Raw genomic sequence first — 27,529 nt, forward strand, 5'->3', positions numbered from 1 at the left:
CCGTGCGAACTTCCGAACACGGAGTGTCCGATTCGATGATGTAACAGAGAAAATGATCGAAGCCTCGTCCGATCGAGTGGAGCAGCTCTGACGGTTCACGAACCTTTTTACACGAACGATCGTACTTTGATATCTCCAATTTATTATGTCAATGCGAATCTACTGCATTCCTTTCAACAATTTGTTAATATTCCTGTAGAAATATTACAAACTTCCTCTGAATGTCCATTCTTTGCTCGCTAATATAATAATTTATACATTGTCTTAAAATGCGAATTTCTGCGAATATGTACTTACCTGATACTTCCTTACTTACCTGACACCTGTCAAAATTCTTCAGGTTATTCAGGTTAGTTTAGAACAAGCGTTTGGATAATTGTTTATAAATCTTTCAGTCGGAACTAAATCCGATGAGAAGCTGCATGTGAAAGTAGCTGGAGGTTGATTCTATTGTTATCCAATTGCAAATGTTCACAAATAAACTCTGGTTAATCAGTTATCAACAATTGTTGCGCGGGCTGATTGTTTCGGAAGTTCCCATAATGCGTAAGACAAGGAGGGTCGAACTGTGCGACAAGGACAGACATACATAACACACCACTTCTCCGAAATTTGTTAATAACAAACAATTTAAGCATCAAACCTGCATAAAACTGAAATGGGAATGTAGCCAAGGCTCCATTTTACATTCTACAATCTTAAAAGTACATCAATGAAGTCTTTAAAGTTAGTCAATTAATCATAAAAATGTTACTTGTCGAACTGTGCGACAAGGACAGACATACATAACATACCACTTCTCCGAAATTTGTTAATAACTAACAATTTAAGCATCGAACCTGCATAAAACTGAAATGGGAATGTAGCCAAGGCTCCATTTTACATTCTACAATCTTAAAAGTACATCAATGAAGTCTTTAAAGTCAGTCAATTAGTCATGAAAATGTTACTTGTCGAACTGTGCGACAAGGACAGACATACATAACATACCACTTCTCCGAAATTTGTTAATAACCAACAATTTAAGCATCAAACCTGCATAAAACTGAAATGGGAATGTAGCCAAGGCTCCATTTTACATTCTACAATCTTAAAAGTACACCAATGAAGTCTTTAAAGTTAGTCAATTAATTATGAAAATGTTACTTGTCCAACTATTCGAGGTTATTCGCGAAATTTCGTCACTTCCGTTACACTAGAAAATTGTAGCCCACTCAGCAAAGAAGTTTCACTTCAAGATATTTAATGTTAACGATCGATTCGTAGAATAGTGCGATGGATATCGTGTTAGCATTCGCCGGAGGGATACGGCCTCTCGTGGATTTTCTAATCGCAGGATGTCCGCGCTTATAAATCGCGATCGCACTTTTCGTCTTTACGGGCCGGTCTCTCGTGAGAGTCATCCGCGCGATTCCTTCTGTTCCACCTCCATCCGGACGTGGCTCAGAGGGGCCTGTCTCGTGTTCCCGTTGGCCGAGAGAGCCAGGAGAGCCGAGAGAGCAAGGATTTCGTTGTTCGCGCGTCTCGCAGACATGTCGGATCAGCCGGGATTCACGGCCGCCGAAAAATCTCTCTCGTATCCACATCCACGGGTATTCGCCGCGCGTCTCCACGGGCCAGCTTAGCCGCGATATTCTCGTGAAAATTCGAGTGCTCTGTTTTCCTTCGCCCCTTATCCGAAAGTCGAGGGCTGAAACGCGATCCAGGAATTGTGACCGTGGCTGGTGCACCGGTGATCGATACCTCTACTACTTTCGATCATCATCGATACACGATCTTCGTCTGGTGCGTCGACAGTACGTTCCACTGGACTCCGATCTGAATTTCCGCTTCGGAAAGGACAACAAACGCGTTTTAAAGATTATTCGAACGTCCCGCAGTGGTGGAATCATTATACTCCAGGACCGTCGAATGTGCTTTGTGTTTCTCGTTGATCGGTCGGCCGGATAACAATCATTTCGTCCCAAAGTTCAACGTAACTTCGAGTGTGAATAGATTTTGGGAGAAGTTCTTTCTATTAATGATAATATTAGGGATTAACTCGACATCCATACTCGTTCGTCATCGAAATAAAATCTCGTGCGCAACCGTAGATAAATTTCGGCACGTTCGGACGCAATAAGTTGGCACTTAATCTCGATCGGCGTTCCGCGACAGGATCGACCCTCCGAGGCAGGTGAACCGAGTGACACGGGTTTCCATGGTACATTGTGCTCGTCGATGCGTTTTCCGGCCGATAAATTGAATTTAATGTCGCGCTGCGATCGCATCCGGCCCGGGGAAGCGTCGAAACGTTATCGGGGAATCCAGGTCGTGATTAGTTGCATCTGCCAGTTCCCGGTAGCGATGGAAGTTCCTCGACCCGGTGTTTATTCTACGCGTCTCTCCGAGTCGAGTCTGAACCCGTCGAAATCCTGACGCGTCGGAGCCTTGCCACGCGGAAAATCCTCCGCATTCGCGTCGGAAAGCCGCCGAGCACCGAACTGTGAGCCGAAGCGTTTCGACGGGACCGAGCGTTGTTGCGATTAACATCAGAATTTACTCGAACAACGAAAGTTCCTTTCGTCGCAAGTTTTTAGTACTCGAAGAAGCCTCTTCCCTCTTTTCAAGCCTGTCGAACAGATTCGTTGTCCTGTTTAATTAACCTTCTCTCTGTGCACTGCTATTCTAATCGGGAACCATAAGAGAAGTAGAAGTGAGAAGTATTTCATCGACTAAAATCGTATTGGTTACGAATAAGGATTACAAGCAAGCGAAAATTTTTTCTCTTGTTGGTAAATGTTATCGTTCAGAGAAATTCATTTCGATCACTTCTAGCTAGACTGCGGATTTTATGCATTTATGGGAATAATGAGTGGGTACAATTTAAAACAGTAGAAATATTACAATGATTTAAGAGTTCAAATCTATTTTCCTCGGCTTGTTAAAATTGTTAAAGTAAGAATAAACTGTTTATGCGGCTCCAGTCACTTGCAATTGGTGCAAGCAATTTTTATTTTGCATAAAGATCCGCGGTCTACTTATAACAGTTATCAACGAGAAAAAATTTATTTCCATCGCTCATAACAGTTATTGATGGACGAAGTTCATTTCGATCACTCATAACTAGACTGCGGATCTTCATGCAAAATAAAATATGTTTGCATTGATTCGAAGATACAGAAGCCAAGTAAAAATGTCACTCTTCTCTTAATTATCTTATTAAAGCGAAACTATAAAATCATTATTTCATTATCCTCCGGTGTATCACAGTTTCTTAGCATTTTCTATAATCGGAAACGAAAGATTGCTTTGTCTCGGGGAATAAGGTTTTCACCTAATGTTCTCTATATCTGAAACAAAAATTATTGTAACACTTTTGATTTATATACGAAGGGGAAACATCAATTTTAGTTTCAAAATAAAGTAATACTAGGTACTTTATGTGTTATTTTGATTAATTTCTGAAAAGTTTGTTTGTGTTCGATAACAGGGTGGGGCACGGTGACTGGTAAATACCTTTACCCTATTTAAAAAATTTGAGAGATATCACAGACAGCATTCCTAGAAAATTTTTCGGAATTTTCCATTTGTTAACATTTTATTTCCGTTTTTGTCAGCCTGGGGTGCATTTCCACCCCATACACACAGAGAGAATGTTAATGCAATAATTTGTCCGTCGCAGGACCACCGTGCGAGGCGAGAGAAAGAAGGAAAGGGCTTACCCGAATTGTTCTGTTCTCAGGTCCATCTCGCAGAGAAGAAGAAGTGGGCCGATCGGGCCCGGGGCCCGAGGCTATAGGCCAGCCCGAGTTTCATCGCGAGAGGATCGACCTCTCGCGCAGCTGGAGGGAAAGAGAAGGAGAAAGAGACAGGAAGCGAATTCATCCGAGGAAAGAGAACTGCTTTTCGGAGATGATTCATCGGTTGCCTCGTTGAGCGAGCGGTTCGCGCTACGATCGGAAGCGAGATTAGAAAATAAGGAGGAAAAGGAGCATTCGGAGCAGATCGAATCGAGCATGTGAGACGGATCGCGACTCCAACGAACCGAACAGACATAGAACCTCCACGGAGGTAAGACAAAATGTTGAATGAAATCCTTGTGAAATTATTTATTCCAGATCTACAAAGGCTACTACCACTGAACACAAGATTCTATTTGATTCCACTTCCTTCAAATCTACCTACAAAAATGTAAAATCACATAAACATCCGCAGTCTAATTATAATTAATTACTGAGCTGCGGATTTTGGCATTTATCGCACAATCGAGTGCGCGACATTTAAAGTCGCAGGACAATTAATGAAATTTCATGTTCACGAATTTCAGCTATTTTATAGGAACATCGGCTCGCGCGGATGAATTGAATAGTCGGAGCCGGAGTCGAGGGAGAGATATCGTCCTGCGAGGGTGATTCCGGTATCCCGGTGTGGTCCCGTAGTCCCAGGCGGAGATAGGAACAGATACGGGAATAAGTAGAAGAGAGCCAAGATGAGCAGACGAACCGTGCCGCCAGCTGGGCTGAACTCCTGCGAGAGGATCAGGCCTGAACGACCGAGGAACCCTATCCAGAGGTTGGTTTGGGGTCCTGGCTCCCAATTCCAGGTCGGGCAAATCGGCTTGTCGGAGGACGAGGGCTCCAACCCACGGATGGCACTCAGAAGGTACGTCTCTCTTATCTTCTTCTTCTTCTTCTTCTCCTGTTCTCTCTCTGAACACTCCACGATCAATCGCGTCGAATCGCTTCGAATCGCTTGATCGATCCACTCCCCCTTCTCGCAAACCGTTCGCCGGTCGAACGGATGAATTACGAGACGCGTAATCGGCTATTCAATACCTGCTCAGGTATGCGCATAGTCGACAGGTTGTTTCGCGTTTGCGATATCACGGCTGATAGTGTTCGTTGAACCGAGGCTAGCCGGCCGAACGATGTTCGAATCTCGAAATTTGTCTGGCCGAGGCAGCCGGGTTGAGGAACTGCGGCTAATTCGCTGCCTGACCGGCGAACCGATTCATCTTCCTCTACATATACAGAGTTGGCCCGAAAGCCCCCTATTTTGCTACTGCTCTGAGAAGATAATTCCAAGTAGGCGTGGCCACGTTGCACGCGTTGTCATGTGCGGTGCCTAAGCAGATGTGGTCTCGTGTTGCTCAAAGCTACTTGCTCCCACAGAGCTTGAGAAGTGCCCCGCGGGGCAATCGTTGCATAGTCTCTCTCGGATGAACCAATCGCTGGTCGGTTGCGACTCAAAAGCGATTAGCTATTGTACAGCTATAACTATTGTATGGGAGGTGGACGGTGTCGAGGTCGGGTCGAGTAGACATGGAATTGTCGAGGGACAGAGCCGGCTTAACGTGATCGCGTTTCCTTTGAACAGTCTGCTGCGATTGTACGAGGGAAGACAATACCGAGAGGCGGCCAGTTTCCTCGTGAAGTTGCCGCACTACACCCTGAAAGCGACCCTGCCGGACATTCCTGTGGACCTGTTGATCGAAACGTTGCCGCATAGTCTGGCCCTGCTGGAAGCACTGTACGCGAGGCTCGTCGAGCTGAATATCGGCGACGCAAAGATCCTGCGTGTCGAGCAGGTGTTATGGAAGATCGTGCACCTGATCTCCACCAGCCAGGATCACTTTCGTCTGAGGATCTGGTGCAAGCTGCTGGTAGCGGTCGGTAGGCTAGCGCCTAACTCGAGGAACACGCTGATCGCCAGGAAAAGAGCGTTGGAGAGGGCCGTGGAGGGCCTCGGAAGACACGGACTCGTACCCTCCGCGCAACTTTGCAATCCTGAGACTGGTGTCGCGTCTAACCTCCTTCCGCTGCCCGTGGCGCTGAAGGAAGTCCTCGAGACCAGGATCGACGCCTACAAGCTGGCCGTGCACAAGATCGAGAGCTTCGGGAAGCACGCCAGGACGCACAAAGGTGAGCAAAAATTATTATTATTATTTTTATTATTATATACGGACCGAGGTCCTTTTATACAAATGTGTACAGTTTTGACAGTATAACTGGTATAACAAAAAGAAGATATGACAAAAAAATCTTGACATAAAATCTTAACCTAAGTCTTAACTAAAATTTACATAAAAATGGACCGTGCGAAACTAAACAAATACAGGTATGATTAACATATAGTATTGCGCAATTTTGTTTTGAATGCCTGTAACGCGCCATTAAAAAAAATCGATATTGTTATAAACTATGTTAGAGCAAGCAATAATGCGATTTAATGGATTTCTTATTCCATATGAGGATTTGGATTTCATTGTTTGAAATTCTGCTCTCGTTCTCAAAACACGTTCAGGTACGTAGAAATTGATTTGCCTAAGGAGTGTGCGGGACAATCTATATTGTTATTAATTAAATTGAAGATAAAGCTCTGGTCGGAAACTGTTCTACGATCGGATAATGTTTCGAGGTTGACTGTGTTTAATATTATTGAGTAATCATGATCAAAGAATGACATTGGGTTGTTTGTCTTGTATGCACAAAAAATTAATGTCGAGTCGAAACGGTCAGCCACAATAGTTATTAGATCGTTCGGAAAGTCGTTTGGTTGTCTCGAAGGGAAAATTAAAGCCAATTTTTTACCATTTATGCAAGGATTTTGCCACTGGTCTGTGGTTTTGCAATGTAAAATAAGGTTAAGTAATAACAAATGGTACACGAAAAACGAAGTTACTTTCCGATGATTGCTTCGGTGATTGCTTCTCCGAAGAAAAGTTGACGGAAGGTGTCCAGCCTAATAGGGATTCCACGAATTTCCCTCGCGTCTCTCCTCCGGCCGATTTCCATGGGAAGCGAAAACGTCGCGGACGATCACGCGAGAGAAAGTCGCGGGATATTCGATCGGATGTGCCGTTCCCGATCCGATTACCGTCGTCCGCCTGTCTGAAATGACACGCGATCGCGCCGCGTCTCGCCCCGTCTCGTCGAACTTCTTCGCGGCTCTTCGTGTCGTCCACGAGAAGCAGCTCCACTTACCGAGATCGTTGGAATCCGCTCTCGAACCGCGAGAAACGCGATCCGCCACGGAAAAACAAACGGATCGAACGAGACACGCGCCGGGCCGGTAAAGCGTCGTGAAATCGAATCGCACGCGGCTCGTTTATCCCGGTGGATTGTTGACGATGACAGCAGTACCACGCGCCATTAACGCCGTAAGGATGTTAAGCTTGTTCCCCGACGTCACGGTCGACGGCCGACATCGCGCTAAGGTCGCCGGAACCGTGAAGTATCGGATTTTAACGCGGCTGCAGCGGACAAGTTACGTTTCTGGCGACGAATCACGACGCGCGCGTTGCGGCGGATTTACGCGGAAAACACGGCTCGACTGACCTGCTTCCGAACCGCTGCACAGTGATCGATTCCTCGATTCTAGGTGGACAAAATTCAAATTTTTGTGTTCTCTTGTAGTAATAACGCTTTATTTCGCAGAAATCATGACAAGTGTATAAAAACTACATGAATTTAAACGGATTATATCATTTATTTAAAATGGACAAATATAACAATTGATTGTAACGTTTGTGAAAATAACATAAATTAAATATTTTATAGTTTTTGTTTAAATACGTGAATAAACGATACACAAAATGGAAAGAATTAATCTTGACTCATATTTAAAAATTAGATGAAGTTCTACAAAAATATAATACAAAATTACAGAATTATAATAATGAGTGTGCATGACACACACACGCAAAGGTGGATATTCTAAATTATTCTAAATTATAATTGTCATATGTAATTCTCGCAGTCTGAAGTGCATATTCTGTAAACTTTCTATCGTCAATTTTAATACCACATGAAATAGTGGCATACTCCATGTCTTTTCTAAAAAATTGTATAAATGACTAACGGGCCAAAACGGGTGAACGATATTTAGTGTCATTGTTTTGAAATAAGTATTCTTCAAAAGTATCAAAGAACCAAGTCCGGCCGAGTCCGGGAAAACTAAGTTATACTATTTGACCTCTTCTTAAATAATATTATTAGTTAACCTGTTGTATATGATTTACACGGCAAAATGAAATTATACCGATATGTAAAAATGAAATACTTACCTTCGCAAACACGCTCCATTTTTTAGATAATAATTTAAACAACAAACAAACAAGTTATACGATGAAGAAGAATTAGCTTATTTATAGTATTTCGCACAGGCAAATCTTTAGCACCGTATTACCGTCGTAATAACCACGTACAATGGAAATATTACGTTATATATCGAATAAATTAATGTTCGTGAACAAAATAGAACGGCAGCGAAGATATCTGAAGTTGATCAAATTTACCATTTTGTCCACCTAGAATCGAGGAATCGATCACTGTGCGCTGCCGCGTGTTCAACAGGCGTCACACATTTTCGCGCTAGTCGAAAATAAAGCTTTCCGTGCTGTTAACTCTTCGTAGATCTCCTGACATTGTATTATTATACACTTACAATGTCCAAATTTCAATCGCAATATTGATTTCGCACGAAGATCCGCAGTCTAGTAATTACTTCCGTAAATAGCAAATAAATTAACACGTCCCATTAAAGCCTGCTAGAGCAGAGAGTTGAAAAAGTTAGTATAGATTGGGTGACGCGCCTGTCGAACGGCAATCCTCGAGCACAGCTGTCTATCCAATGGCGTAGGACTAGCGAGAAGCTCGCGCGTGGGCGACCGATTGCTCGTAGAAACGAGTATCAACGAGGCTCGCGTTTATTCGAGTTGATTGCCGAATGATTACCGACTACGGATTTGTCGCGATTCTCGATTGATTTGCTCGGCGAATTGCGGGATAATTGGACGAGGCTCTGTCGACGTTCGGCGTATTAAAAGAGGAGAGAGAGAGAGAGAGAGAGAGAGAGAGAGAGAGAGAGAGGAGTGGCTGCTCCGGTTCGGGTGGACGAAATTATCGCGAATCAATCGGACAAGCGGAAATTGCCGATTTCTACGGATCGGCGCGTGACCACGTACGAAAGCGAAGTAACCTTCGCTTCTGCTTTGTTTCGCAGCGGATCACGGCGTGCAGGCGGCCTCCCATCAGCGGCAACTTTCGCTCAAGTACAGCGAGATCCAGCAACGGCTGATCGATAATCAGAGCCTGCTGAACACGCTGGAGAAAGTCGGCGATCCGAGCTGCTTAGAAAGTCTCTTGTCGGAGCTGAAGCGCAGGGTCGAGCAGGACAAGGAGGCTCTCAGACAATGGACGGCCTTGAGGAATTCGACGCTCGCCGGGGACACCAAGAACCCGCCGCTGGCTGCCAGGCTGTTGCAGTTCTCCAGGGGTTGCGAGCTCGCAGTGCAGCTGATGATGACGCAGGACACCAACCCGCAGGTAACACGTTCGACACGGAATATCGATCTCTCGCGTCGCTTCGTTGTCTCACGTCGAAACCAGTCAGTGCCAATCGAGAATCCGTGGCATCTGGAACAACAGTCGTAACGTGAAATTGATTAAGCGACCGAGAACCGTCGGGCCCGTTAACCCTTGGATCACTGACCCTCATGCATCCTCTGCCGCGTGCAACCACGATATTCGACCGAGCATTCGAGTTGAATTCCGGGTTTAATTTAACGCGACGCTTCTGAAAAATTCCGGTCGTGTAAAATTGAAATAACAATATGCGTGGCCAATTTTGCGGAACAATTATTTCAAACCTCCGGTGGACGGGTGAAATCGAACACGAACAAACTGGAATTTATTTTAAATTAAATTGTTTCGATATTTCTTAACTCACAGCTACTCATTTTTCTGGTAAATGCATCGAATCCACTGTCCATTAATCATATGCCCATTAATCTTCCGGCAGTCGCGCTGTTGCATTGCTGAATGAAGAATCGTGTCAGCCGTGTATGACCGATGCACATTGGGTCTCCGGGAGCTCGCTTTTTGTGGCCGAAACTATCGCAAGACTCGTTTCTAGGATTGCAATTCCCGATAATGCAAAGATGGGGGTTTTCACTAGGCAAACGCGCTAGCTATCGCCCTCGAAAGACCTATTTTTACGTTTACGTGGTGTAATTTGCATTATACGGTCGCAGCTTTATGAAAATAGCTGCATGCGCAGCTGTATGCTCCCGAATAATGCAAATTACGCTGTCAAATAATACGAATTACTAATGAACATTACTCTTAATAATGTAAAGTTGAATTCTGGCCACAAAAACGGGCTCCCGGACCACTGTGCGACGGCGTTCACGAACGGTTTAAATCGGTGTCAGTCAGCGGGGGACCTTAGAATGGGGTCCGCGGTGTATCGCCAGTTGGTAATCGGAGGGTTATCGATCGAAAGCGAAGGCTTTTGGTTGTCGGCTCGTCGCTCGCGCCCGTGCAAATTGTTCGAAATTGTTGCGCTCGGCTCCGCGGTTTTGTCGCAGGATCGTACGCGCGTTTAAAATTTTGATAGAACAATTTGCGGCCGGGTTCTGTCCGGCTCGGCGATCGAAATGACCGCACGCGCGTAATCGCTGGTCTGCGCCCGACGCGCGGCGTTTCCAATTAATAAATATTCCGACGGAAATTCGAACGGACGTTCCCGGAGCCATCGATGCTGTATGAAATTGCGCGCGGGCGGGGGTCGGGGTGGTCCGCCCTGATTCGCCCCGTCGATTAATTATCCCGCAGATGTCCGGTCGGGAGGTGAGCGAACGTTTTCTTTCCCGTTCATACGCTACCGGGATCCCGGACGTTTTTCAATCGCGACTGTCGTTTCCATTCGGCGCGGCGCAGAGCGGTGCGGTGCAGCGAATTCCATCGTCTTTCGTTCTCGAAGCGGAAAATCCTCGAGGGACCAGCACGTCGCGAGAAATTCCGAGAAGTTTGTTCCAGTCGATTCCGGGCCGAACGAGCGGAAGATTCGATTCCTGTTCCCGGCGGCCGAGAGCCGCGAAACTTTCCCTCCCCGACCGTGGAAACGCTTTAATACCGCTCCCCGAGAATAGAAAAAGGAAACCGGGGAAGAAACGAGGTCGGCCCCAACGATTGTTGATTAAACGCGGCGTTGATTCGACAGCGCCGCGGGCTCGCGTCTTCGTAATTAATCAGGTTTTACAGAGGGAACCACTTTTACTCGTTCGAACCAGTGGAAACGAACCCGTCGATCGATATGTCGAGCCTCCTCTTCCTCTCACTCTCTTCTCTTCCTCGACTCGTAAATCGCCGGATTCGAAGAAGACATTAACAACTGCCGCTTCCCCGATCCCCGATTCCACGAATTTCGAAAGCCGTGAGAACGGATTTAAGCCGCTCCCACCGAATCTATTCGACGTACTCGCGACGCGATACCACGTTTCCACTTGATTTAAACGTTCGCTCTATCGCCCATAACTGCACTCCTTCTCCGTTTCCGAAAGAGAAACGGCGCTATCTCTGACGGGGAACGTCCAATCGAACACACCGAACGCTCCTTGTAAAGATTATTCGTGCATCGAGCCGAACACAGGCATTCCTCTCCTCGTAAAGTCTTCTAATATTTCATCGTATCTCCCCCATAAGCTTTTATGATCTCTACGATTTAAACGGCCCGCAGACGGTGCAATTTGTCGTACCTCAAATCGTACAAATTATATTGTTTCAACCGTCTGAAAGGCAATTGCAACGTTTGCAACGCGGCTGTACAGTTTGTGGATCGACGCGGTTAGACATACAACAGGTTTAACCCCCGTTGGACTCGTAGCAATTTGAATTCCGAAATCAAGACATATCTTTCAATCTAGCAGATTCTTATTGTATGTAATCTTTTTCATACTATTCACATGAAATTGAACCTGTTTTCTCATACATTTGGATTTTTAGCAATTACTAGAATACAGAAGAATTGAATAATTTTAGAACTGTTTCAAATAATATATGGCAATTTCGACGGGCGCCCCAGAGTCACCATTCGAGTGGAAAGGGTTAACCGTTTATGGGCGGATATTTACAAGTATTAGTAGTACGTCCTTGTTACTTACCTTTAAATATTCTCCTTTTCAGGGGGCAGACTCCTTTCTCCAGGATTGCGAAGGTGCGGGATTAGCGTTCTCGTTTCTCAGTAATACAAACACGGGGTTTTTCCGTAGTCAAAAACGCTAGATAAAGGATCGATCTAGGGCGCTATTTCCCTCAAAAGTGCTATTTCTTCGTTTACGAGGCGTAATTTGCAGTATTCGGCAGCACGTAGCCATGAAAATAGCTACTTTTGAGGGAAGAGAGCGCCCAAGATCAGTGTTTCCCAAAGTTTCCCGTTAAGAACAATCGGTATTAAGTATATGTAGTAGGCGTGTACACCCTTTGTACTGTGTTGTTGCACTAGAATCGGTGCGTACACTCTCCAAACTCTACCTGTACCCTCAGGGGTATGCGTACCATACTTTGGGAAACACTGTCTGTAAAGGAATAGTAGGATCGTGGAAGGATGTGAAAATTAACAGCACTAGCACGGCTAGTTTAGTGTTTAAAGCACAAGTCAGTACGTCCACTTTATTTAAAAACTTAAGAATCTAACTTATTGAACTAAAGAACCCGACACCACTTAACTATAAGAGAACGCAAGGGAAACAAGATTGAATTAAAGTTTTTGATTAAGAAAGCACAGAAAGAAGGCCGAGAAGCGCAAGACCCTTTCTTTGATTTGTCAGGAGCGCCTTTTTAGCTCAAGCAAAGCTATAGCGTTATGCAACAATTAACCGCTCAAGCAAAGCGGGAGTATAAAGTATATAGCTCAAGCGAAGCTATAGTTTTAATAGAAAAATGGTAACCGCTCAAGCTAAGCGGGAGTTTGAAGAGCAACTGACTCTTCGGGTAATCAGCTGTGCCCGAAGAGTCAGAACGGTGGGAGGAGAGGTGAAGAGGAGCCTCTATAGCGAATCATGGTTATGGTTTTGGCAACCCCGTTGCCTCTCTCTCCCCTGTTCTATACGCGCGATCCGCATCTATCCGCAACACTGTCCTAGATCGATCTTTTATCTAGTGTTTTTGACTACTGAAAAGTCCCATTTTTGTATTATCGAGAAACGAGAACGCGAATCCCTTTCAATCCTGGAAAAAGGAGTCTACCCCCTGAATGTTTCGTAAATTGCCAACAGCGAGTTTGGGGACCATTTGATCTAAAGATTAAAGTGATATTAATCGACTTTGATTTTTTAGCCCATGAACATTATTGAACATCTATCGCGTTGGTCCGTGCAAGTTGTCCTACACCTTAGTCGTAAATCGTGTTGTCTGTAGGCCGTTTTACAGAGTCTCTGGGTGGGAAGACGTTGCGTATCATTTTCAATACTAGACAATTAATTTCTCATTGGAAAGAAAATGGTTCGCAGTAGACCGAACTTTCCTGATCGAGATCAGAAAAGATTGAATCGCTGCAACCGTCCGGAATGTTCACGCCCAGATATTCCAGCTGGACGAGAATCTGGCGGACGACTACGAGGAAGAATCCAGCAGCAGCGCTGGCTATCACACGGACGAGAGCTGCAGCCCTACTCCGGAACCGGTAGTTAGGATCAGCTGCGAGATTCTCCGGGCCGAGAAGAGTTTTTCCAACGTTGCAACTTCCGGTAACGACGTGACCGCCGAAAGACTGGCCGAGAGGTACGCTGCCCTCTACGGTCAGGCTCATCTGCATACTCTGGATGCGCTGGACGCGCTGGATCCTCTCAAGGATGCGCCCGACTTGAAAGCCAAGATCCTCTACTCCGTGGTCGTGGTAAGTGTCGCTTCGCGCGAGCCTGGAATAATCCGCCCTTAACCCTTAGCCGGATCGTTTCCGACTTGTTCCACTTCTTTACTTCGAGTAACCAACCTATTAACATACTTTTGCAACCTTTACTACAACCTAATGCGACGAACATAAACCTCGTTAACGAGCATCTCGATCGCTGTCCAACGGCGGAGGAAAATAGGTTTAATCGCTCATTTTTTTTAAATAGCAATCCCGATAGAATCAATTTAAGCGCGATACTGCGGGCGATTCGGTGTTCAGCGATCGTAATTGCTATTGATACAGACGGGTTAATTCGGTGGATATTATCGTTGAACTCTCAAAGGCTATCGGAGCCGAAATTGGATTAATTAAATTTTCAAGAGACCATTGATTAACCGCGGTGGATTAACCGTTGCTACAATTCACGCTTGATAACTCTCGTAAAAATAACAGGAACATCCGAACATTGTGTTATCAGATGATCCGCTAAGAATATTTCGACGAACGCATTTAATTCGCGAAATTTTGATTGCACACATACTCCTGCATTCGCGCGATTTCGCATCACCTGTTTAACGGTAAGCCCACCGAGCCTCAAAAAAGTAACTGCTAATACATGTTCCCTTATAAAAATGACAAGATTTATTTTATTTAGACTTTGTGCGGTTCCTATTGTAATCAGGGACTTATACCGGTGTTCGTAAAATACCGGTATGATACCGATATTTTGCGGTTATTTCTTCCTAACCGTTATAGAAACCGAAATATCGGATTACCGGTATATTTGCATATATTTACCGGTAGTAATTTTGGTCTTTCCAATGTGTAGAATACATTAACTGCTTCACGATCATAATCAAGGTATTCCGCGACTCACGCGTCTTATTAATATAATTAATGTTGCTACGAATTTTAATAAATTTCATAAATTATAATAAAATATATTTATCAACTATAATTACACGGTCCAACAAATTTCAACTTTTTTTTTGTATTTCGATTCCCACTATGCGATTCTTATAGAGTTTTTCGCGCTGATTCCGAATCTGTCCTTAATTTTTCTCCTAGGCGTACAGTTTTTGAGAAAATGGAGTTTAAAAAAAAGACATATTTTCAACTTTGAACAAATATTGCGATGTTATTATAAAAGATATTGAATTGTTCTTTACAGCAATAGATTCTACAGACTTTCCTGAATCCAGTGATACCCAATACTAATACATTATGATTAAAGACGGAGAGACACCATTTTTGCACCAATTTTTGCGGATATTTTTGAATTTATCTCAAAAAATAAGGGTCCAGCGGAAAATCGAACTACACCACGCGATAGAGCAGACTTTTATCTTGAGAAGCCACCATTTCAAGTTTACATGGTCGACGTTTTTTTCGGAAGGCGCGAGAAGAAGAATTTCGCTCGTAAAAATATCGAGGAGCGAACGACAAGCTTTTCTCTCGTTCGCGCTCTTTTTCCCGGCAGCCACGGAAGAGTCGCCCGGTGGAAATTGGAAAGCGAAAAAGACAACGCTCGACCAAAGCCGGCCATTAAACTGATTTTACTGGAATTGATTGCAGGCGCGTGTTGCAGCCCGCTGTCACTCGTCGCGACGACGACGACAACGTCGAGGTGTGTCGTCGTCGATCCCGCTTTCTCTATTTTTCCCGGCAATTCGTCGAGTTTACGCGGATTGTTAGCGAAACACGCGTTCCACTCCGGGCTTTTGTCCCGCGACGAATTTCTGCGTAAAAGAGAGACGGTGTACCGAAACATTGGAGCGGTGTCGCGTTCGTTCCGAGAAAGCTCTCTGGTTTTTGTCACCTGCTCTCGGTGAAAATCGACGGCGAAATTTCCTCGGGAAAATCCGTCCGGAAGAAAATCCTCGCTTAGCCATTCGAATTACGCGTGGATCCGCGGTATTTCCGGGGAGGATCCCGTTTCCAGATAAGCCGTTCACGGTTCAAATATTCCGCTGAAAGATGACACAGAGAGAATACCCCGGTGATATCCGGCCAAAGCTAACGAACGGACGGCCATCCCTCTACGAACGTGCCAAAAACCTCGGCCCCGCATAATAAATTCCCGTGGTACACGCTTCGAATTTTACTCGTTCGAGTACGCCGCAGACAGGACTGTGCGGTACATTTTCTCAGTATGATGCAAATCTTCTGAAATGCCGCCCCTTAAATGTTTTATCTTTAAATAACCTCCGAGTTTACTATTTACTTTCGACTTACAGTCGCCGCGGAAAGTATGTTGACACGTCCCAAGAATGCATATTTTCTATGATAAATCAATAATTTCGGAATCAATCGAAAATATATATTATGTATGTTATCTAATATACTACAAACTAGTATGTGTAGCACCAAAGATGACATAAAGTTTATAACAATGACAGAACAAATTGAAGAACTTTTTTATCGATCGCGGAAAGTATGTTGACAGCACTGAAAATTCGTAATTATTATATATTATATTATATTATTATATTATATAATATTATCGTTATTATATATTTTCGATTAATTCCTCAATTATTCATTTAAAATAGAAAATACGCATTTTTGAAACGTGTCAACATACTTCCCGCGGCGGCTGTAGCACTTGCAAGATTATCAACGTTTTATGTTTCATTGTCACAAAGTCCGGTCCTAAACAAGCCAATTCACAGAAATATTCAAGATCTAATTACCTGTACGAAATGGAACGCGAACACGTTTGACACGGTTCCAGATTTTAGTGCAGTCCGTGGGATTGATCATGGAACACAATATTCGAGTGGTTTTTCCACGAGCTCCGTTTTACCAAATTGTTCATTTTCATGTAATCCGAGGTGAGATTTGGAAAATGGCCGCCACGGTTTTGTTTTCCAGTGAAATTCAATGATCCAACCTTTCAACGGTTTGACTGCCAGAAATAGGAGACGACATCGTGTGCTCAAATTGGAAAATAAATTTCCACGCTGGAGAGAAAGGGAAATGCAAGAAGAAAGTGTCCCAGAAAGGGTCTAGTAGGATAAACATGATCCACCGCCCCCCTCCCCGCCATTTCTTATTGATATTTCAGGTTGAAAGATAATCCCCCCAAAATTTTAAATCGCTAACTCCTCATTTAAGGGCTTTATCATCTTTTCCTCGGTTGTCAATTATGATATTGAGATGAAAAAAAAAACAAAAACCTGCAAGATGTATGTTGGAGTATTTTCGCTTTTTTTCATCTTAATAACTTAATTAACAACCAAGAAACAAATTGATAAGGTTTAGGATGTTAATCCTCGTCTTACCCTTAAATGAAATTTTGGGAGATTATCTTTCAACCCGAAAGCATTGTTTTGCACGCGATATCAATAGAAAAAGGCGTGGGAGTCGCTGGACCCTGCCTATCCAGCTAAAGCCAACCAACGAAATCTGATCCGTGCATTTCGAGTAACTCGATACGATGAGAAGAATTCAAGGACGAGCAAGGCAAAAGGACATATAATTTGGACGGGGGATAGCGGGCGATTTCCCGGCGGACAGCGGGAATTTTCGCGGACCGAAATTGAGCGAGTGAAGTCCGTCGGCGCTCGCAAAAGCGACGAATTCGGCAAAGTGAAAATTACCCGGCGAACTAACTCGCCGGCATTGTTCGCGCGCCGCGCCGGTCCCCGTTCTCGTCCCACCGCACCGGCAAGCATGGAAACGCAACCAGACGGGGGCTTCGTTCAACCGAAAACGATCCGAGCGTTCGATACAAAGACGCCCAACCGAATCGAGTAGCGTCTTTCGCCGTCTAATTAATTCGCAAGTTAATCGCGAGAGACCGAGCACAATAGAGTCGAGGCGGCGGCCCAGGGAATCGCGAGTTCGCGAACCCGTGTACTCCTCGACTCGCTAATATATCTAACTGTTGTCGGTCTATACCGTTACCGGTCCGCCAGCTCGTTTCACGCTCTGCTCGCTCCATTATCGTCCTCCTATCCTCTCGCGATTACGGTTGCGGATGTGAAAATACCTTTTCCTGCCGATACAGCGCGTCGAGTTCTATCTAACCCTCTGATGCGAGACGCAGGACTATCGAGTGTGCAAAACAATGCTTTTAGATTGAAAGATAATCCTCCAAAATTTTAAGACGATGGTAAACACTGCAAACTTTATCTTTTTATTCTTAGTTGTTACTTATGATATAGATAGATAGATTACCTCTTGCGTTTCAAATATTTCTTTCATAATTGTGAGCAAATTAAGAATGGTAGGAAAAAAGATTTATTTTTTTAAGGGTTGGGTTGTAAGCCTTTGAGTGGCACCAGCCAAAAAATTTCAATAACAAGGTTCTTCTACCTGTCTAATATATCTGAAAGTTTCAAGATGATCGAATTGGTGGATCGTAGTTACATTACAATACTAGTATAATACAGGGTGAGTCACTTAACGTTATCACTTCAAATATCTTTGTTGTTTTCAAAGATACATTGAATGTATCGAGGACAAAGTTGAATGGTAAAATGGGGCTCATACGACACCAGAAAGTTTTTGTTGTTCAAGGTCACCTTCATTTTTTAAAAATGAACCACCCATTTTGAACGTCTACAATGATAGTCCGTTTCATTACGAATTCGGTGACTATAATTACTCGAGGTCAGAGAAAAGAAAATATCGCGGCGATTTGAAAGTCGAAGAATTAAGTAGGCTCCTGGACCACTGTGCAGCGGCCCGTGAAAAAGATTCGAGTGTACGGTGGTTAGAACCGACCGCGGATAAACGGGACGAAACGGAACGGACGAGGAAAGACGGAGAGACGACGGAGTCGCTTTCGTCGTCGTGGGTATTTATTTTAGTTCATCGATTTCCCGGGCAGGCCGATGTGTGGAAAGCCAACAGCTAGTATGGCCTGTATGTATGCAAAGTAATAGCCTCAGGCTGACGGACTAGCGCCTCTGCCACTTGCCGCTTGCCGGGTACACTCGATCGCAAAAGTGCCTGCCCCCTCGACACCCCTCTCGCGACGGCTTTGACGTTAATGGTCGATCGATCGGACGGGAGACAAGGTGCGTGTGGTGGTAGTGGTGGCAAAAATAATCTTCGCCTGTACGCGTGCACCGACGACCAACCACGGGATCAACCGTGTACCACCAGCGAATCGACGACGAAATTCTGGCACATACGATCACCGATTGCCCTACGGGGCACTGCTCTGGCCCCGGCGGATTTGCTACGACTGGACACCGGATCTCCATGCAAAATGTTATAAATGCATAAAATTCAATGTCCAGTTACAACCACTCGGAAAATTAGCATGAACAGGTGAAGGGTGTCGGAAGCTAGATTTTTAGGGGATGTACTCTTGACCATATTCAAAATCAAAATATTATATTTGCGTAAAATTCACTCGGAAAATTAGGAAGACGAAGGGTGGGGAACACTAGATTTTTAGGGGATGTACTCTGAATCACATTTGGATCACGCTCTTCATTAAGATATCATGGATCCTTATACAATATCAAAATATTATAAACGCATAAAATCCACCCGGAAAATTAGAAGGAACGGACGATGAGTGTCGGACGCTGGACTTTTAGGGGATGTGTTCTAAACGACATCCGGACTGTAGGTGTATCGCAAGATTCTATTGCAGTACTCTACCGGGGATCTACATGCAAAATCAAAGTATTATAAATGCATAAAATCCTCTTGAAAAAATAGGAAGAACGGAGGAAAGGGTGACGGAAGCTCTGGATTTTTAGGGGATGTACTCTAGCCCACATTCAGACTGTATATCGCAAGATTCTATTACGGTTCTCCATCGCGGATCTTCATGCAAAATCAGAATATTATATATGCACAAAATCCTCTCGGAAAATTAGGAGGAACGGACAAAGGGTGTGAGACGCTAGATTTTTAGGGGATGTACTGTTGACCACATTCGGTCTTTAAATCGCAAGATTCTATCACGGTCCTCTATCGCGGATCTTCATGCAAAATCAAAATATTACAAGTGCATAAAATCCACTCGGAAAAGTAGGAGGAGAAAGGGTGTGAGACGCCAGATTTTTAGAGGATGTACTCTTGGCCATATTCAGATTATATATTGCAAGATTCTATTAAAGTACTCTATGGCAGGTCTTCATACAAAATCAAAATATTATATATGCGTAACATCCTCTCGGAAAATTAGGAAGACGAAGGGTGGAGAACACTAGCTTTTTAGGGGATGTACCCTAAACCACATTCGGACTGTATATCGCGGATCTTCATGCAAAACAAAATATTATAAACGCATAAATTCCACCCAGAAATTAGACGGAACGGACAATGGGTGTCGGATGCTGGATTTTTAGGGGATGTACTCGAGACTACATTCAGACTGTATATCGCGGATCTTCACGCAAAATCAGAATATTATAACGGCATAGAATCCACTCGGAAAATTACGAGGATGCTGTCGAAAGCTGGATATATAGGGGATGTGCTCTAGACCACGTTCCGGACTGTATATCGCGGATCTTCATACAAAATCAGAATATTATATATGCATAAAATCCTCTCGGAAAATTAGGAAGACGAAGGGTGGAGAACACTAGCTTTTTAGGGGATGTACCCTAAACCACATTCGGACTGTATATCGCGGATCTTCATGCAAAACAAAATATTATAAACGCATAAATTCCACCCAGAAATTAGAAGGAACGGACGATGGGTGTCGGACGCTGGATTTTTAGGGGATGTACTCGAGACTACATTCAGACTGTATATCGCGGATCTTCACGCAAAATCAGAATATTATAACTGCGTAGAATCCACTCGGAAAATTACGAGGATGCTGTCGAAAGCTGGATATATAGGGGATGTGCTCTAGACCACGTTCCGGACTGTATATCGCGGATCTTTATACAAAATCAGAATATTATATATGCATAAAATCCTCTCGGAAAATTAGGAGGAACGGACAAAGGGTGTGAGACGCTAGATTTTTAGGGGATGTACTCTGGACCACGTTCGGACTGTATATCGCGGATCTTCATACAAGATCACAATATTATAACTGCATAAAATCCACTCGGAAAATTAGGAGGACGAAGGGTGCCGGTACACCGCAAGATTCTATTGCGGTACTCTATCGCGCTATTTCGCCTCAAAACCGCAAAGTCTCTTTCTCTAATTTACCGGGAGCCTTTTGATAGCGTTCGAGATTTATCGAGTCCCTTATCAAGAAGCCTTGACCGATCCCGTACAGCGTGCAGGAAATTGAAAGTCTTATCGCACGTGGGAGAAGACATAGAAACCCCACGCGGTTTCGAGCTGAAGAGCGGAAGTCGAATTCGGGCAGCAGCGAGTCGACTTGCCGAGCATCCTGGAACGTCTCTAAGCTTCGCTTTCCGGCTAACGGAAACGCGCGGGGATCGCACGATGGTTTCCAAACTGGATTTCCAGCGTGGCTCGGCCGCTTTGTTCGCAAATATAATTTAACAGACGCGGGGGTGTTGCGGTTAACGGGACGTGTCTGTGCGAACAACGCGCGACGCGTCCTGGCGCCGAGTATAATCGCATTCCAGTGGAGCATCGCGTAAAAAACCGCCCGCGGGCTGGCATTAGCCTGTTAATCGAACGCGGAGCTTGTCGCGAAAACGTTGGCGAGGGGCGATTTTCATGGGGGATTGTTTTAATCCGAGAGAAAATCGCGCGATCGTATTAGGCGCGCTCCCGCGCTGGCTCGGATCCGTCGGCAAGTCCTCGAGATTCGTTCTGTTCGGCGTGTCGCGTTTCAAAGTACGAGATCCGAGCGAGGCGATACCGTAAAAACCGTGCGTCAAAGCGAAATCCATTTTCCGTTCGTGAATAAATCATGGGATTATGAAAGCGGATCGTGGGCGCCGAGTCGCTCTCTCGCCCTCTTCTCTTCGGGGTTAACTTTTCGTTCGCGAAGCCAAGAGAAAGGAAAAAGATATCCCGCGTCTCGAATAACCCCGCCTGCCCCATATTCCTCTGTCCCACGAGCTTGTCTCCGGTGGCCTAAATCCTAAATCTGAAGTTGATCGGCGGCGAAGTCTCGCGGGAGAACGGCGAAGAACGAATTTGAGATCGATCGGCGCTCGCGATGCGCGATCCTCCCTTTTGCTGACCCCGTTGTACAAAAAGGGACCTGCATATTCACCTATATTCCTCCCCTCCCAAATTGAGGGAGTAGACTCGTTCTTCCAGGATTGCAAGGATTGCAAAGATGGAGTCTTTCAGTAGTGAAAAGCGCTAGATAAAAGAGCAATCTAGGCAGCGACCACCCTGAAAACTCCTATTTTTAGGTTTACGAGGGGTAGTTTGCATTATTCGGAAGCATAGAGCTGCGCATGTTGCTATTTTCATATAGCTGCGACAACTACATGCTGCCGAATAATGCAAGTTGTAAACGTAAGAATAGAAATTTCGAGGGCGATTGCGGCCTAGATTGGTCTTTCATCCAGCGCTTTTGACTACTGGAAACCCGTATCTTTGCGGATTATCGAGAAATGAGAAGACGCATCCCGCAACCTTGCGATCCTAGAAACGAGTCCACCAGCTTAAACGAACGAATTCTACAATACCAATGTTTCTTTGTTTGTCAGCTCTCGTGGCGACTAGCGGGCATGATCCAGACGTCGAGATACGCGGAGGCGGTCAAGATTCTGAATGGCAGCGGGACCGCGGCGCAAACGGTGACGCCGGGCTTGGAGGAATGTGTGAAACGGCAGCTGGCCACTTCCGGCGCGAGAACCGGTTCCCGGGAGGTCGCGGAACAGGTGGTCAGCCAGCTGGAGAGGACGCTGTACGACTTTCCGTGTCTGCGGAGATGCGACGAGGTCAAGAGATATGCCACGGCGTGCTCCAGTTTGGCCTGGGCCTGCCTAGCACGCTCTACACCGTTGGTTCTCGACGTCGCGCAGGCTCTGGAGTTTAGGCGAGAGGTTCACGTCAGGCACCACGCCTCCCCAAACTCTAATGGCACCAGGATCAAAACGGTCCTGTGGCCTGGACTCCGGGAAGGCTGCCAGGGGCCTTGTCTCCATCGCGCGATCGTCCTCACGTCTTAACCTCAGATACACCGAGCCTCGGCCCGTTACGTTGAAGACTAAAGGCTGTCGCCCACTTAACAGCACCGCACACGAACGACTCCACATCAACGTCAATGTAGTCATTTCTATCTAAATGAGGAAGAGAGAAGAAAGACGAGTATCGATGTTGTCCTGTTACGGATAGGTGGATGCATCCACATTTGAACTAAACGCGCGTCGACGTTGATCCGGAGTCGTTTTTGGGCGAGGCTGTTAAGTGGACGACAACATTAATGCTCTTGAAACTCACCGAATGAAAAATATCCAAGAAACGTTTCGTTGTTTGGACGCCGCGTCTGTCAACGGCAACCCGCTGTACACCGGCGCGCTTCGGTACATCGGCACCTTAGACAATATACATATACATATGTATACTTGTAGACCCGGCATCAGATAACATGCCTTGTTCCACGATTACATCGTCTACCAGATGACGATTGTGGGCAAAGTGCTATAGTCTGTTGACAAGTCGACAGAAGAAAGGAGAATCGTCGCCGTATCTCATTCTGTATAAATGTCTCTGGAAACTGTAACTGTAATATATATTTTATTTTATTACTCGTTCATTTCCACTTTACTGAAATCTGTATTTATTTGCTCACAACTTATTTTATTTAAATAAAAAAAGAATAGTAAGAACAATATATATGCGATATTAAGTATAAAGTACTTAATATATAAATACAGATTTCATATTATCAATATCTACATAAAAATTTAATAATTAGAGTAAAGTAGAAATGAATAGTAAGTATAAAGTACTTACCTGTGAAAAGATATATTTGAATCACGGTTTGCACCATTTTTCCAAATGTTTACGAAATAATGCACAAAGATACTTTTAAGTATACCTCGCTTTTATATCGCTATCCATAATTTTGAATTATCTTGTGACGTCAGTTGTGGGCATGAGATATATCTATACCTATGCCGGATCTATAAGTGTACATGTATATGTCTATACGTATATGGTCTAACAATAAGATATCGGCACGCACAAGCGTAAGAATGAGCCCAAGCCGTCCGCGATGCTGTCCACCACCTATGAACCCCTACATACCAGGAAATCAACTAACAGGCGGGGCCTAGAATCAATTCAGCACCGCTCGCTGCTCGTCCAACGAGACAAGGAAGTAAACGTAAACAAAGTTACTCATCTCAGATACTAACGGACGCACACTGGTGCTCCACTTCCTCGTCTAGTTGGACAGGCTATAGTAACTTCGTGACGTTCGCAGAAACGCGATTAAGTTTCCATCGCATCACTACGATAACGATACCTGTAATCAATCCGGAAGTTCGCAAAGACCTGAGTCGACGAAACGCGCGTCAAACATCCAGTTTCGATCCATGCTGTCTAAGTCATGTTGGCAACGGGATGCAGAGCATGATCTGTTCGAATCTATAAGGTTAATTTGACTAACTCTTCTGGATTTTTACGATCAACGGTAACAATAACGTACGGGAGGATCGTGTATGGAGAACACGCGACGGCTACGCCAATGGCTGGTCCGATTTCCACGCGTGCCTCGTCGCTGTCTTGAATTTCCCAAGGGGAACCGGAATTACATTTATACTCCGGCTTATGTAACAGAAACGCGTCGCACTCTTTACCGTCGCGAGATAGGGTTTTAGCGTCGGGCTGGCGTGATGAGATTCTTTAAAACCGTCCCGACGAGCTATCCGAGGTGTTCGAGGACGCCGAGGATCCTTACAGAGCGAGATTAGAGCTACGCGAACGAAATAAGAAATCGCGCAGAGCAGAAGGAGGTCTCGTCCAGTTCAACTCGCTTCGATTCCCAGTTCGAAACCGATCGTTAAACTGAATTGCGGTTCAAGGCGACGCTGTCCCGCGACGATGATTTGTAAAACGTTTGCGTAATATCTTCGAATCGCGTCACTTTGTCCCAGATTCGCCGCGCGCCGGTCCCGCGAAGCCAAGTCGGTCCCAGCGAACCGAAAACTTCCGCGGCAACTTTTTCCGCAACAGATGCCTCCCAACGGCCACGAGCCAACTTTTCCGCGACATCGCGGACGAATCGCGGAACTTTTGTATTCGACGTGTGGCCGCAGATGCTTCGAGAATATCGATACATTGCCTCGCGTCGCATCGGGAGCATCCGATAAAACTCGTCTCGGATTCTCGGCACGTGCCTCGCCCGATCCCCATCCCGCGGGGGCTGGAACCTGCGAAATCCAGTCTTCCCCGAACGCCGCAGTCCTTCCAGATCCACTTCATTGTTTTTCACGAGCCTGGCCGAAGCGTTCGCACTCCTTGAATTGAACGATCCGCGAACCCTTCACGAGGCAAACTACCTCGCAGCCTACATGTATATCCCCTCGGTTCAAACCGGTTGCTTCGTTCTCGCCGGATAGCTATTCGTTGTATAATATACTCGAACGGTTGCTTGGACTCCACGGCGAACGATCAGGGTCAATCTTACCTAATTGGCCTCTCGTTGTCGTCTCTCGTGTCGTCTTCGCTCGGATAGTTACGCCCGCGTGCGAGCCAAAAACACGCGACCATCTTTACGGTACGGTTATAGTAGTGGAGCGGTGAAGATCGAGGACAGAAGGTCGAACCAACGTAATTAAATGCGACTGTTCACAAACACAAAATTTATGCCTTTCTCCTACAAATTATAATGTATTTGGTACGTAATCCAGTAGATTTGTACTGTTGTGTTTCGATCCTCTAGAATCAATGGTTCAGGAGTTACACTTGCTTAAAGTTGAGCAATCTGCAGTGTTTTTCAGGACAGGTAAGGGCGCCGCCGTATTGGTTTGTAGTGACAACCGCGAACTGCTTAACTTGCCGTCCCCACCCCCCGACCTAATCACCAACCAACTACCACGTAGCGGCTCTGTTCGGTAAGCGGCGCGCGACACTACGAACCAATATGGCGGCGCCCTTACCTGTCAAAAACATTAACAAATGCACAACTTGAAGCAAGCATAACTCCTGAACCATTGATCCTACAAGATCGAAACATCGATGTACAGCCGCCCCGGGTACAAATCTGCTGGATTACATACCAAATACATCATACTTATAGGAGAAAGGCACAAATTTTGAGTCCGACAAAGTAAAGAGTAAATATATGTAGGGTAATACGTATATAGGGTAAATATACCTATTACTGCAGGTGTACGTTTTACTGCGGTATTTTTTCCCAATAAGATTCAAATATGTAAAAATAAATATTTTGCCCTGAATAAATTTGTACAACTCAATGAGTATGTATTCTAAAGGACAAGCAACTTGTTTGTTCCTCGTTGCTATCCGTTTCACTATATGTATAAACACGCACGCTCTCAACGCTACATACCCTCACCTCTCTCCGTGCACCACTATATTCCCGTACTTAGGAATTTCCTGTAGGAGAGAATGCGTAGAATTGGTTCTGTGAATGTAATTGGATCTTGTAGAGTACGTATTCGAGAGGCTACAGCAATTTTTTCCTCCAGGAACGATCTTTCTAAAATCGATTTTTCGAGCGCGTTTTGTAGCTACCACTGTCGTGCGGTGCTAAATCTTCTGGATTGTTTAAGGCGGTAGACTCGTTTCCAGGATTGCATGCAGTAGCGCATTATAACTAGTTGGGGCCTTGGGCAAAGTGGAATTTCGGGGCCCCTAACCCCAACTAAATAACTTTATGAGAAAAACGTAGAATTTGGATCTTGGTTTATGTTCGGGGCCCCCTTTTGCTTGGGGCCCCGGGCATTTGCCCAAGTTGTCCATAGGGTAACGCGCCACTGACTGCAATGGTGCTGGATTCGCGTTGTTATTTCTCGATAATACAAAGCGGGGTTTTTCAGTAGCCAAAAACGCTAGATAAAAGATCGATCTAGGCCGCTACCGCCCTCAAAAGTCCTATTTGTTCGTTTACAACGCGTAATTTCCATTATTCGACAGCATGCAGCTATGAAAATAGCTACGAAAAAAATAGGAATTTTGAGGGCGATAGCGCCCTAGATCGATCTTTTATCCAGCGTTTCTGACTACTGGAGATCCCCATTTTTGTATTACCAACTTACTGTCAACTTACAATCCTAGAAAAAGGAGTCCACTCATTTAACTAATATGCTACAGCGTTTAGAATCCAACGCTGCGAATTTTCGGAAAACCGTCGAGTCTCTGAGTAGGCTCGACCATGTAAATCCGAGTCGTAACCGGAATAAATGACCTCTTTCCTAACTACGCGTTGGAAAACCGGTTTTCCGGGGCAGAAAGAACCGGAAGTCGGCAATTAACACGAGCACGCGATCCTTCTTAACGAGCGGATAACGAGTTACGCGTTGTCATTAAGGGGGTATTCTCCTTTCGAGGATTACAAGGGTGCGGGATGCCGCCTTCCCGTTTCTCGATAATGCAAAGATGGGATTGAATATTTTCAACATGTTCAATACATTAGAAAAAATTAGTAAGCACCATTTTTATTTCATAATAATATAGGTTCTGTAATAACAAACAATCGTCTGTATCGAAATTTGAATAAGTGTCCAGTGACTTATGGACGGTAGTGTACGTCGGAAAAGTGGCAATTATCGAGCCAAGGAGAACCGGCGGGATAATAAAATCTGTCTGAATAATAACGCGAGCGACTGCGTGGACCTAGAGAGAGAGCATTTGATAAAGAATGCAAGTGGCACGCAGACGGTTAATTAGCGGTGCCGTCGCGGCTGTCTTCGAGATAGCATCTTGCCAACGATCCGACTGCGATTCTTTCTTGGGGAACGACAACCGGAGGAATCGCGAGAGGGCGAGGGGGAGGAATGAGGTTCAAGTACCGTAACAAGCGTTCTCGGGT

The 27,529-nt window shown here is 45.0% G+C and overlaps 1 protein-coding gene and 1 long non-coding RNA gene across 6 annotated transcripts; one reads left to right on the forward strand and one right to left on the reverse strand.

Moving 5' to 3' along the window:
* Positions 1–1,332: 1,332 nt before the first annotated feature.
* Positions 1,333–27,529, forward strand: LOC143216081 (uncharacterized). 5 transcript variants are annotated; one of them, XM_076438843.1, is made up of 7 exons: positions 1,333–2,203; positions 3,725–4,053; positions 4,310–4,644; positions 5,359–5,903; positions 8,986–9,308; positions 13,345–13,659; positions 22,233–27,529. In XM_076438843.1, exons 3-7 carry the CDS (start codon positions 4,472–4,474, stop codon positions 22,695–22,697), a joined length of 1,821 nt encoding a protein of 606 aa, XP_076294958.1. In that variant the 5' UTR covers positions 1,333–2,203; positions 3,725–4,053; positions 4,310–4,471; the 3' UTR covers positions 22,698–27,529. The 5 variants fall into 5 exon arrangements, with proteins under 5 accessions (XP_076294958.1, XP_076294956.1, XP_076294960.1 ...); XM_076438841.1 differs by having other exon boundaries at positions 1,333–1,796; XM_076438845.1 differs by having other exon boundaries at positions 1,333–1,796; positions 4,321–4,644.
* LOC143216089 (uncharacterized) lies at positions 5,948–25,535 on the reverse strand. The gene is made up of 3 exons (XR_013010511.1): positions 23,485–25,535; positions 11,927–23,251; positions 5,948–9,398 (listed from the first exon to the last, which is right to left on the reverse strand). It is a non-coding gene; the product is annotated as an uncharacterized LOC143216089 (long non-coding RNA).

This window comes from Lasioglossum baleicum, chromosome 15 (assembly GCF_051020765.1).
Source record: "Lasioglossum baleicum chromosome 15, iyLasBale1, whole genome shotgun sequence".
NCBI classification, from domain to species: Eukaryota; Metazoa; Arthropoda; class Insecta; order Hymenoptera; family Halictidae; genus Lasioglossum; species Lasioglossum baleicum.